General features: G+C 39.9%; 1 protein-coding gene across 1 annotated transcript; it reads left to right on the top strand.

The window, feature by feature from the left end:
- The first annotated feature begins 389 nt into the window (after window positions 1-389).
- LOC149179569 (beta-galactosidase 5-like) lies at window positions 390-1242 on the top strand. Its single transcript, XM_089415706.1, has 3 exons — window positions 390-435; window positions 583-675; window positions 843-1242. The coding sequence occupies exons 2-3, from the start codon at window positions 589-591 to the stop codon at window positions 1083-1085; spliced, it is 330 nt and encodes a 109-aa protein (XP_089271832.1). The 5' UTR covers window positions 390-435; window positions 583-588; the 3' UTR covers window positions 1086-1242.
- Window positions 1243-13395: the final 12153 nt, after the last annotated feature.

The following is a 13395-nucleotide window of genomic DNA, read 5'->3' on the forward strand; positions in this document are numbered from 1 at the left end:
CAGTTTGCTGTGAGGCATGGGAAAAGAGATAAGTTGTAAATTTGCTTGCTGATTTTTTTGTTGAATATTTCTCACTGTGAAAAAGGCATTTTCAGAAATAAAGAAGAGCTCTCGAACTGGTTTTCCCCAAGAGTTGTAGGGGGTTTTTCCAGGGTCACATTGACCAAAAATCTCAGTGTTTAAATGTGTTTTAATAGCTGTTTATTACTGCTGATTTTTATTTCTGCAATTTCCAGCATTTTGTAAAATTTCCAGAATTTGTGTTTTCAGCAAATTTATTTTTTCCAGCTTGTTAAATGTATGGTTATGGGAAAGGGCATTTAACTATATGGGAGAAATAAGGAGAAACTGAAAACCGGGGTGGGAAAACAGAAATTTCTACAGTTGAAATATGTTCCTTGCATCAGTTTCAGAACAGATAATGAGCCTTTCAAGGTTGAACTCTATGAATACCCTTTTATTTCTTTTGAATTCTTATGGTCATTGCAATGTTCTCTAAACTGTCAGCGTCAGTGAGTCACATGCTTTCAAATCATATCATTCTTGTTACATTTTATGATTACCCGTTTGGGTATTTTACAGAATGCAATGGAAGGTTTCACAAAAAAGTTTGTCGACATGATGAAAAGTGAAGGGCTGTTTGAATCGCAAGGTGGACCAATTATTATGGCCCAGGTATACTTTGATCCCTCATGGTAAAATGTGTCAAATTTTGATTGGTAGTCAATTGCTTGATTCATTATATTTGCAGAAAAGAGTGATTCGCATGGATAGTTTGAACTTTGTATATACTCATGGTTTGATTTCCTAATATAGTGACTAATGACAAAGTGTTCTTACAGCTAGAAAATGAGTATAAACCTGAAGAAATGGAGTATGGGCCTGCTGGAGTGCAATATATGAATTGGGCTGCTCAGATGGCTGTGGGATTGGATACGTGTGTACCTTGGGTTATGTGCAAACAAGATGATGCACCAGATCCTGTGGTAAGCTCTGTTATCAATACCCACTTATATGTTTATATCTTAATATCTTCATGTGGGCACTTGGTGACTCTGTCTCTGGATGAACTTGTCGAATTATAAGAAAATGTTGCACCAATTAAAATGATAGTTAGCTTTGCATATTCTCTCTGTCTAAAGATGTCTTTGACTGATTTTTGGTATTGCAATTCGCATTGCACTATGCATGTATGCACGCCAAATTTTGTAACATGTATATAGAAATTATAGTCTATGAAAACAATTGCCCTTTTTAATGTCTTAAAATTAGATGCATTCCAACGGCTGCCAAATGTGAAGCTTGTTTTTCATATCTAAATTCTGATAACTTCATGACACCACCCTTACAAAGTAGATTTGGTGAGTCACCTACACCAGGGGATATGCATACCAGCTCAGTTGAAACACCACTTGTACCATTTCACGATCAGGTGCAAGGCATCAATTCTGAGAACATCATATCAAAATTTCTGTCTAATGTTCAGTCTGATGAAAATCGTATTGCATTTTGGAATTTGAATTCAGGTTATAATTACAGTTATTTTGATGACTGGTGTTCACTTCAAGGGGTTGATGATGTTAATACATGTCTGCACTCAGCACTACTGATGTGGCCAATTTGGCTAATATAATTGGTATTTCTGAGGGCATCAACACTACTATCGTGGGAAATGTGGCAGGGCAAGCAACAATGGATATTCCTGAAGGCATTCTTTAGGAATATTTCCTTGAAACCTGATACCAGTGAAACCTATATTTCTTTGCCAGAAGAATGGAATTTTGATGATGAAATGTCCAAATTGGGTTTCTAAGTTAACCAATGCAAGCTGGAATTTTGATGATGAAATGTCCAAATTGGGTTTCTAAGCTAACTAATGCGAGCTGGATGTAGCTCCATCAATGTAAAAGGCGACTTGATATGAAGTTTTGAGAGTTAGGCAATGCTGATCTCATTATTCATTTTGTCTGTAGCTTGATATATTATTTATGAGCCTTGCGGGATGAGCTTGTTATTGGTTTATCTGGTTTTTTGTCATCGACTTGGTGTGCCAGAAAATATTACACAGCTGTTGTAAACATTCAAAATCAATTTTGAAATTCTGGCTCTTTTTATCAGTTCTGCAATCATAAATTTGTTGATGCTAGATCACATAGACATAGTCAAAATTCCGCAACCAAACATGAGCCGTAAAAGTCAAAATTCAGAAACTTTATGGCTTTTCATGCTCAGCCAGGGGAACACTAATAACTACGCACAGTTGTCATAAATGACTGTCTTGAACTTTGTTTTGGAGTTGTGATATATGGTTCTCTTTTGGAACTTTGTAGTGTTAAAATACCAAATTTATCTGATAAGTTTTGCATTCATCCACAGGGAAAGAAAATATTACGATTACTTGCTTTTGAAATTTGAAGTAACAGAATAACACAGGTAGAATGATTTACTTTTGCATCACAATTTTAACAATACTTTTATCTGCTTGCGTTTAGAGTAGTTGTCTAATCAGGTGTCTAAATCTGGCAACCATACAGTCCTCAACCACCAGGTGTCTGAATCTGGCAACCATACAGTCCTCAACCACCAGGTTGCTGCACTTAATTTGCAAATGCGTCCTTCAATAAACGGATATGATGAAGATTCTAGGCTCTTAGTAAAGTCTTTATTGCAACAAATTGAAAAATGCAGATATGCAACAATGTTTATAATCAATTGTAAATGTAATTTGAACTTATAGTATCCAAAACATTGTCTCTTATTTTCTGGGTATACTGAATTTGGAGGTGCAAATCCTCGTAGACTAGTGGAAGCTCTGGCCTATGCAGTTGCTCGCTTTTTAGTGAAGTGTGGATCTTTTGTAAACTACTACATGGTAGGATTTTCACATTAACAATTGGACCGCCCTAGCAAGTGACCTTCATATATGGAAGTTTTTACTAAATTATGTATGATTCGGATTTGTTTCAGTACCATGGAGGAACAAATTTTGGCCACACAGCGGGTGGGCCTTTCATTGCAACCTCCTATGACTATGATGCACCCATAAATGAATATGGTACGTTATATCTTGGATGTGATATTTTCTAACAATCTTCACTTGAATTTGTATCAAAGTAGTGCAGAATTGAGAGAAGTTTTATCAGGACTTGAATGTCATCCTTGGGCAATCTATAAGGTTATCTATTTATTTGGCAAGGGAATTGAATTCTGCTGTAATGCCTTTTCTGTTCTCGGGCTCAATATAAACCAACTGCAATAGAAAAACATTGTCAGAATATTAAAAAACAACAGAAAGCTTGAATTTGCTACGATGTGAATTTCTTCAAGTCTTACTTAATGCTTGCCTTTTCCTTTCAATATCCATCCTTCTGAATAGTGAAATGGATTCTGACCTTTGGAACACAACCTATTGCTTTCGACTCTTTGTCTTTGGCAGGGCTGATTAGACAACCAAAATGCGGTCATCTTAAGGAATTACACAAAGCCATAAAGCTCTGTGAGGCTGCTTTAATTAGTGGTGATCCCGTTGTTACTTTCTCCTACTTTCTTAAAAGATGCTATGCAAGACAGAACTGACTTACGTGTTGTCTATTCAGGCTTATGCATATTATGCAGGAGCTGGAAATTGTGCCGCTACATTTCTTGTAAATTTTGATTCAAATAATGTTGGGAGAGTCATCTTTAATGGTCAGCACTATAAAATAGCTCCGTGGTCTGTTAGCATTCTCCCTGATTGCAGAAATGTGGTTTTCAATACTGCAAATGGGATAAGCTTGAGTTATTAGAGTTGTGATTCTATCTTCTTTTTCTCTCTATCTTAAAGCATTAAGTCTCATGCAACTTGTTAAAGTTGATGCACAAACCTGGAGTATTTGGATGTTGATCCCTTTTTTTGCAAGCTGTTTCAAGGTTATAATAACTGATTATGTGCACCAAACAATTAATTAAGTTCCACACTGGTCTAGCTGATAGTAGACAAAAGAATGTGTATCTGATTTCTCAGATAGCAGTTGATAATAAAACAGAAAATAATCATTCTATTTCTGTTATATTTTTTCTGATGCCTGGCTTGCATGTATATTGTAGCATGTCACATGCTCGATATTATATTAAATTATTAATAGATTGGGTATCGTTGGGATAAATTTCTCTGGAAATTGTTTGAACTGAAACTCAAGCATATGGTTATTGTAGAAATACATGGATATACATATCATGAATCAAGACAAAATGAATAATTACTTGGAACACTGAGAAAAAGCTTATTTTAAGGAGAATCTGTTCTTATACAATGTCATGCTATTCCCTTTGTCAGTTTTTCTTTCTAGTACTGATTTTTCATTGCCAAACTTATGTCTCTGCCCAGCTTGTATGGTGGGATCAAACCCCTGCAAGTCTGTCTGTATCTCATCTCAGCAGTGAAAGCCTAGTGATGGTGTTTTTGCGTGATGTGATTCCCTGCGCTGTTTGTTGGTGTAGTGTCTGGATGTCCTGTTAAGGTAGGGTGGATTGTATCGGCTGTTAGGAAGGAATCAATCGCCTGCTTGTCTGTCTTGATCCCCTGCTAGTCTGATAGCCTCGACTGTTAGGAAGGATTTGATCCCTAGGGTGTTAGGAAGCATGGATGCGATGTTCGGTTCAATAGCATGCGCTGTGAGGAAGGATAGCATTGTCTGCGTGTCTGGATTGTATCCCGCTGTCAGTAAGCCTAGATTCAATGGTGGGTATTGGGGTTTGACCCCCCAGAGCTGATGTAATCGGATGGTAGGTTGTATCTGATCCCTGCTTGTGGATAAGGGATTCCTGTGCTTGGTTGGGAGCATAGCATGGGCAGGCTTGGCTGGGTGCAGGTAGGTGCGGGTGCGACCCACCCCATTTATTATGGAGGGCTTGGGCCCCTCCCACGCATTTTCCAGTGGAATGTGTGGAAGGTCCGTATCGTAGTCATGTGAATGGTGGGAAAGCTCAAACGTAAAGCGTGAGAAAGCTCGTAGTTGGTAGTGTTAATTCCTGCTACTATTCATATAACATCGTAGTCCTTTCTATATGAGAATATTGAAACTACGAAAGTAGTAAAAGCTGCTGCTTCCGACTGTAGGTCCCAATATATATTCGTGTGAATGTGTCCTACTGTACTTGTTAGTATGAGAAATTCCTCTCCTTATCAGTCGAGCCCCTGTCGGTCCTCTGATGGCTGCGACCTTGTGTGTATTACTGTGAATAAGAGAGATGTAGTATGTGGGTGAAAGCGTCAATGTGGTGTATGTGTGTGTTCAACCTGCCCTGTAGTAAGGTAGTGTTTGAAGTAGTTGTCCCCTGGGCAGTGTTTCCCTCGCATCAAAACGTTGGTAAGTGTGTGGGTAAGTGCCAATGAATAGTGGATCCGTGGAAAGTTGCATCAAGGTCCTGTCAAAAGGCATCTGGTGATAGGTCAAAGGCTAAGAGCGAAAGGTCTCTGTTTCACTTGATGTATTTGGTGAGGCTGGTGGTTGAGGGACAAAAGGCATTTCGAGAGAGAGCTAGCTGTTCCAGGTCCAGATCCAGATAGACACCCAGCAGCAGTAGCAACTACAGTCTCTCTCGTTGACTTATCTGGCCCATATGACTCCCACTTCAGTCCCTCCGTATTCACCAACCGTCAAGTCTATTGCGTAAGGTTGAGATTCTGTTGATAAAGGGTTTGCAGCGACTCTCTATAATTCTATCTTCTCCTTCCCAAAAGAAAAGTAAGGTGGAGGTATGGTGAAGGGGGTATGCTTTCAAATCAACGTAAGTAACACAACGTTGTATATCGTTCTTGGAGTAATGGCTTGTGCTAGTTTAGCTACGGGTCGTCCAACTGTTTGACATTCCTCAACAGGTCATCCCTTTGATTATCCTACAGTCCCTGGTCAAACAGGTTGTCCAACAGGTCGTCCAACTGGTCCAACTTCCTATACAGGTCCTACAGGTCATCATCCCACTGATTGTACTACTGCTCCTTTTCTACTTCCACTACTCAATCAAAGAATATGTCCACCTCTTATTTGGCGTTGCACATCGGACTAGGAAAAATGACGCTATTTGTTTTGTAAGGTTTTTCAAGTACCAAAATGACCACAATAAGTAGAGGACTGGATGGGGCTTAAAACCATTTATAGCTAGATGAAAGAGCCCAGATAGCAAGAGATCCTCTCGGTTTCACAGTTCTAATTTCTAGTAATAGGGCATTATCCTTGGGTTCGTGACCTCGTTTGGGACGACAACGCGATGGCTATAGAGTTCTAACTGGGGGTTTTTCTTGAATTCTAGATCACTAGGCTCAATCTACCTCCGGCAGTAAACTTTTTCGAAGAGGTGAGGCTAGCTTCCACCGCCTTGCTTTTGTATCCATAGCTAGTAACCATTCTAGTTTTATCTCACCTTGTTCATTGGAGGTTCATTGTATCTCACCGCAGAAACACAGCTGACTCTGTCCACTATATCTCATCTTCGAGAGGGTTTCTTTACCACTCCTATTTCTTTACCACTCTTACTGCTGAGCAACGACAACCCATATCAGAAGCACATCAGCCCATATCAGAAGCATGTCAGAAGCACATAATAAGAATGAAGACGAGGAATATTAGAAGCGCAAGCACATCAGCCCATATCAGAAGCACATAATAAGAATGAAGAAGAGAAAACACCTTAGCTAGAGACTAGAGACTATCGACTGGTATGTCCCCTGAGTGAAGCGAAAACACGGGAGTCCCTTCCGCTGAGTGAAGAGAAAACACCTTAGCCAGAGACTAGAGACTATCAACCGGTATGTCCCTTGAGTGAAGCGAAAACACGAGAGCCAGAGACTATGAAGTCGGTATGTAGACTATGAAGCCGATATGTACACTGAGTCAGGTATGTAGACTATGAAGCCGGTATGTCCACTGAGTCAGGTATGTAGACTATGAAGCCGGTATGTCCGCTGAGCGAAGAGAAAACACCGGAGCCATAGACTATGAAGTCAGTGTGTTATAAGGCGTAGCTGATTATTATTCATATACACTTTAACACAACCATGTAAAATTACTGAATGGCATGGAAAAAGAGACAACTACGAAGCTGGCCTTTAAAATATTATATGGAAGATTTAAAATTAATGGACATTTAAATAAGGAGATGATGTTAGAGTGTGTCCCTTGTGCTGGCAATTCATAAAAGTGGACCACTGCATTCTATGCTTTGGAAAAATAGGTGTTGGTTAGCAATCTGTAGCCATATTTACACATGCATTTTGACAGATGTTTGCACCCATATTTACACATGCATTTTGACAGATGTTTGCACCAAACTTACACATTTTCTTTCATACCTATAATCTAGTAGGTTTCACAAAGAGCAAACTTTTTCGGCTAGATCCAAATTCCTCTGTGACCAGATCATCGGATTCGATGCTGCAAGTTTCTGACTTGTGTAGTCAGGGAAGAAGAAAACCACAGAATGCGTAAGTTCTGATTTCTTTCTCAGATCCATTAAAGAGGAGGAGGAAGCAAGCGGGCCCTCCCGTTTGTCTGAGAGTGGGTGAGTTTATCTGACAACCAGCTAAAAAGCTAGGTTTTGATTGCAACCAGTAAGAGCGTCGTTCATTCAGGTTTTGAATGCAACCAGTAAGAGCGTCGTTCATTCTTGGACCAACCGTTGTTTCTGTATGGCTATGACAACAAGCTAAGATTTTATTATGGCTATGACAACAGACTAAGGAAGTTATGATTGACAATGTTCGGCAACACTGGTGTTTGGCAATAGATTCTTTTTACCAAGTCCCAGTGGAAATTTTTAGGCGCAGATTCCACGACAAAGGAATAAGCAACTGATTTGAGCAGGAAATTCATCAGTCGCAATTGAAGCTACAGTTCTAAAGCCAGTCAACTAAACGGGTGGAAAGCATGTCCCTAGGGATCTTACTTGGCTGACTGGTATGGCTCAGCGTTCTGTTAGCGAAGATAGAAATTCATGAGGAACTCCAACTCCATGTGTTTGCGATTGCACAAGCTAGAAAGGGGTAACACAAACAGATAAATATGCTTTTTGTGCCACTGCTATTTGGGTAATTTCACTACTATTTCTATTGGTATTTTTAGTTATACTTGAAATACCATTGTACCTGATATGCAGCAAACTTGATATGCAGCAAAGTCTACCTGATTTGATTGCAGTTCTATTGCCCACAAAAACCATTTTGTTCTGCCTCCAGCCTCATACAAATCAAGAAGGCCAGAAATTAGAAAAGCATAATCCTCTAGAATCTACTAATGCTTTTGGACCGAGTCTACTAGACCTAGCAAGACGATTAGGAGTTTTTTAGTAGACTGGGCAAGGAGGAATTTATGGCTTTGTTAGACAGAATCGAAGAAACAAAGAAACTCTTGAAAAGAAAGAGCACGAATTTCAGTGGTAGTAGTATAGGTGCAGGAGGAGGTATTAAATGCAGTGGAGGGAGATCAAATGTTAGATGGCCCCGCCCCTCATGCAGCAGCCACAAGGCTAGTCAGATGCTGGTCAAAGCAGTACATCGCCCTGGAAACCTTCCTTCCAATGGGAGGACTTCAACATAACTAATTCCGTTTCTGCGCAAACAGATTTAAGTGGTGCTGCAGCTACAAAAAAAAATAAAGACGCAGAAGAAAGGATTGAAACGAGAAGTTCTCTGGATGGGGTTACACCGGCTGAATGCTCGCATGATGACGTGGATGATGTAAACAACAAGGAGGACGACGTAGAAGCGCCTCCAGGGTTAGAGCTACAGCTATTCCCCTGTCAGTGATCTGATTTAACTGTGTAGTCGGTCCCTGCAGACTGATGATTCCCTACCATCCATCACTCACCCACTCTATTATGTTGCGGGTATGATTGTAACAAGTCATGGAGAATTCTTACTATAACTCAAGTTTTAGAAAATATCGTCTTCTCGTATGGTTTGGTACATACGTGTCTCTGTACCTTTTGGTGCAGACCCTAATGGTATATTGACGCATTCTTGATGAGAGAGGCAAATTAAACTGAAAAAGTTTTTGAAGTTTATAGTAGGCGATTCTTTTCAACACAAGACAAGCCTTCATTTATGGAGGCTTCGACGGAACAATGGAGATGACGTGATAGAGGCAGTCTGTTGGTTTTCTTGATCGTTTTTACGGTGGGAAGAGCCGGTGGCATATTTTAAATAGTTAATGCAGCCACAAGTCGCTGTTTTTTTTTAATGCTTGAGAGCGTCCCTCAATGTTGTGGACAGAATGGAAGACCAGTTTCAAATTCAACTTTTGACACTTGGTATAGCAGAGGGATCCAAGCTTCCTTGAATTGACTCACATCTTCTTCACCATATAGCCTACTGATCAGGGCCACTGCAAACCTGTAGGGCATCCTGAGGTTGGTTGATGGTTGGATACATGCCCTTCCGTCGTGACCTGAACGCTTTCCCGGTTATCCACCATCATTTTCTCATTTCATGAGAATTTATGTTGTGAGCAAATTGCAGAACCCGACCATCGGTTAGATTGGTTTCAGGCTTCGGGAACTTGTAGTACAGTTCCAAATTTGGTGGCTGAAAGGATGCGATGGCCTTTCCTTGTTAAGGCAGAATGAATGGGTTGGTAAAGGTACTCTTTCTTACATCTCTCTTGATTGCTATTGGAAGCCGTCGGACAAGGCTGTTTGGTACAAAGGTAAGTCGTGAAGCAGGTGGGGTTCGTTGATCGGGTCGATCTGAAAAAGCTTCCTCTCAACTAGTTGTTGAGACTAAGCCGGTAGGAAGCAACGTTTCCTAGCGAGTAGAGGTTAGCCTCATACCTTATCTCCCTGGCTGGGGGCCTAGCTAGCATTAGTTCATGAGGTAGTGGGGTGTCCATTACCTATACCTACCTTCTGACTTAGCCTTTCTACTTGGATACTTTTGCCAGATGCCATTTTTACGGGGTTTATGAAACTTTGAACTTTTCTATCTCAATTTATAAGCTAAAAAGCTCTTGCAACGAGAAATCCTGGGAAAATGCAACTAATTGGAATTGATAAATATTACGCTTATCAAGCAAAAGAGTGGATGAAGAATGAAAGCTCGAAGACAAAAACAAGTGAATTAGCGGTGTCGCCTCTGCTTAAATCAAAGAAAGAAAGAATCATGCGAAAGAGGCTTCTGTTAGGCAATAGAACTAGACTCTGACTGACTAAGGATTTTCAGGGAGCTCGGAGCCTGATGCCCCTCGCCGTCATGGCAATGAGACTCAGCATCCATCGAAAGCGGAAAGACCGAAGGAGAGTGTCCTTCCCCAACATCCATTCCTTCGTAGTCTTATTTGATAGTTGGAAAGCGTAACCTAAGCGCAAGAACGAGCTTCCGCCAGACAATTGGACCGCTCACTACTTGGACTATTACTCGGAGACTGATCATCCAAAGGAGAGCAAAGAAAATAGGGTTTCAGTTGCTTCACAGGGTAAGAGGGCTTGGGCTAATAAAGTAACTCGACTCAGTTAGTCTCGGGATTGAATTGTGTAATCCAATCCAGTAAGAAACGAAGTGACTCGATCAAAGGTTTTGAAATTGATCTTGTTTTAGGTATACCTTTAGCGAAGCGTTCAACAATCGCCATCGGCTGACTCCAGTGAAACCATTTCTACAACAACTGAAAGGAGGAAATGAAGAATATCTAATCCCTCGAGCATCGGTTTGAGAAGTTCAGCTGCTAAACGTACCCTGCCCGATCACTCAGTGAAGCTAGATCACTCGCTGAAGTGATCTCGGTGATTTCAGTCCGATCACTCACTGAACTGATATTGGTCCGAGTCCGATCACTCACTGAACCCTGCCCACATCCAGCTGCTGTTCACATTGTGTGAAACAAACCGTACTATTCTTTGTTAGACATTTTTTGTGTTTTTCAGATATTATTAGTAATCAGTAATTAGTTTGCATTTTTTTCAGATATTATCAGTAATCAGTGTTGCAATTGAATGCATTATCAATACCTTACCAGGCGTGAAATTTGTTACCTGCATATGCATTGCTTGTTATGCCTGTAACTGCTTTCCAGATTTCTTTTTCTTTTGGCCAGGACTAAACTCTTCTCCACTATTTCTTGTTTGGAAGTGGACAAGGCCTGCTTGGTATGCCTGTACCTGCTTTCCAAATTTCTTTTCCTTATGTTCTCTCTTTGTAAGAACTAGATACTACTTATGTTCTTTATTTGTAAGAACCAGGCTAAAGTACTTCTTCCGTAAGAACCAGATGAGAAATCATGAGTTGTTAGTCCTTAGTTATTAAAAATCAGATGAGAAATCATGATTTGTTAGCCGGTAGATACACAACAATTTAAACGATTGATTTATAAATAGAGAAGGGCTTGAAACTTCTTCCAAAACAATTTATAAACGTAGGAAAAATGTTCGTAATGACAGAAATTAGGATTAGAATTCTTTGAAAATATTCGAGGGCCAAAGCCAATTTTCTGAATGACTAATAAACATATAAACCTAGCAGGGCTTGAGCCTATTTTCAAAACAATTTATAAACAAAGGATTTCTAAACTTGTTCACCTGCGATTCAGTCAAAAGGTCCAAGTATGTGGACGAGTGCGGCGAACAAACTTTGGTTGTTGTCACCAAATGCGACCGTGCCCCCGAAGGGCTTCTAGAGATGGTCACCATGACTGAACAGAACAAAGAACAAATGCTCTCTACCCAAAGTAAAGAACAAATGGTCGACTCTCCTAGGAGTAAAAATAAGATGAACTACATTTCTAAATGACATTTCCAATTCATGCAAATGTGTTTCCGTGTTGTAACATTTATTTGTTGGCGTAAATGTGTCCCTGTGTTGCAATATTTATTTGTTGGTGTGTGAGTTTTTAACATCGTTTAATTTCACTAAGATTTATAATTTTTATTTTTGGCCAGGTGTCTTAAGAGCTCAGTGTAAATGTACCACTCTGGGCTAGTAAGCTTCACAAGGCCTAGCCCTCAGGTTGTTCTTCCTGTCAGTCAGATCCCAGTCGAGTTTTAATGATAGATTCTCTCCCTCAGGTGGTTCTTCCTGTCGGTCCGATCCCAGAGATAGACTTTCCTGTAAAAAGATGAGGTAGGAATAAGGAAGAGCGAGCTGCTGGTAGCCACTTCCGGCTGGATTTTTGAACTGAGTCACATATGTTAGCTTTGATGCAACGTTAAGTGGCATGGTTAGGGATTGCATGCTATGTAATGGAGACAAAGGACGGACAGGTGAGGCACTTGGCTCTCATGCGAGGGCCCACATAGTCCACTAACTTGGTTTTTTTATTTTTTTGATTCCACACATTATATTTAAGTGATATATATTTAATTTATGACGTTGATGTTATTCATCAGAGCTAGCTGATTAGTCAGAATTATTGTAAGGCTAGGAGAATAGAATGAATTGCTGGAGTCAGCTGCAGAAATCTTGTATGGATTGATCCATGTCCGTTATATTTTAACAAGCAAGGGAAGAATCAGAGTCCCCCTATTCACAAGCCAACACAGTGTTGAAACTGCTAAGACAGATGGAAAATGCCTGAAAAGCTGGGAAAGTTCCCACTATTGAGAGGCCCAGAATATTACTTTTCTGACAGGTATGTTTCCTGTAGACCTTTAGGTGTCTATTACCATTTCACCTCTCTGATTATTGTGGTGTCTTTGTCATTTGCCCCAATTTCACGCACCCTAGATAAAATTTGTTACAGTGATCAGTTGGTGGAGGAGGCCTCAGGCTGTGCATCTGTAGCACAGATTTTCAAAGAGCGCAATGAACAGGGCTTCAGAGATTCTGAGGTAGTTAGATTACAAATATTTTACAGTTCTTATAGTACAATCCTCTAAATTCTATATGATTCTAAATTATGCACTGTCGAGCCAGTGTGTTCTATGTTGTTTACATTGCACAAGCCAGTGTGTTCTATGTTGTTTACATTGTTGTGCAATCTGCCAGTTCATATCTAGCGAAGATCCTTAAATTGTTTCACTCAACTACTTTGTATAAATAGAAAGAGGATTGATTCTGTTTTGTTTTGTGTTTTGGTGTCAGTAATTCCATGTTGATTTAGAAAATAGCAAGTACTTTATTTTCTGTTTGGTGCTTTCCTGTATCACAAATTACCGGAATCCTTAAATCTGGTATTCACAGTTAGTTAGAATCTACAATTTCTAATGTTGAACTGATTGGTTTTAGTGTCTGGTTGACAGAGTGAAGTACTGAAGCAGTTATCTACTATGAATCCTTAAATCTGGTATTCACAGTTAGTTAGAATCTACAATTTCTAATGTTGAACTGATTGGTTTTAGTGTCTGGTTGACAGAGTGAAGTACTGAAGCAGTTATCTACTATGTATCGTCTAGTCATTGCCACTGGAGGTGGCGCTGTAGTTCGCCCTCAAA

This window comes from Pinus tabuliformis, chromosome 3_2 (assembly GCF_031772625.1).
Source record: "Pinus tabuliformis cultivar Carrire ecotype Pingquan chromosome 3_2, CPIR1, whole genome shotgun sequence".
In the NCBI taxonomy this organism is placed as follows: Eukaryota; Viridiplantae; Streptophyta; class Pinopsida; order Pinales; family Pinaceae; genus Pinus; species Pinus tabuliformis.

Bases quoted from the DNA above. Each gene is read 5' to 3' on its own strand.
- LOC149179569 (XM_089415706.1), top strand. From the start codon at position 589: ATGGAAGGTTTCACAAAAAAGTTTGTCGACATGATGAAAAGTGAAGGG. The intron at 676-842 runs GTATACTTTGAT...GTGTTCTTACAG, and splicing joins GACCAATTATTATGGCCCAG to CTAGAAAATGAGTATAAACC.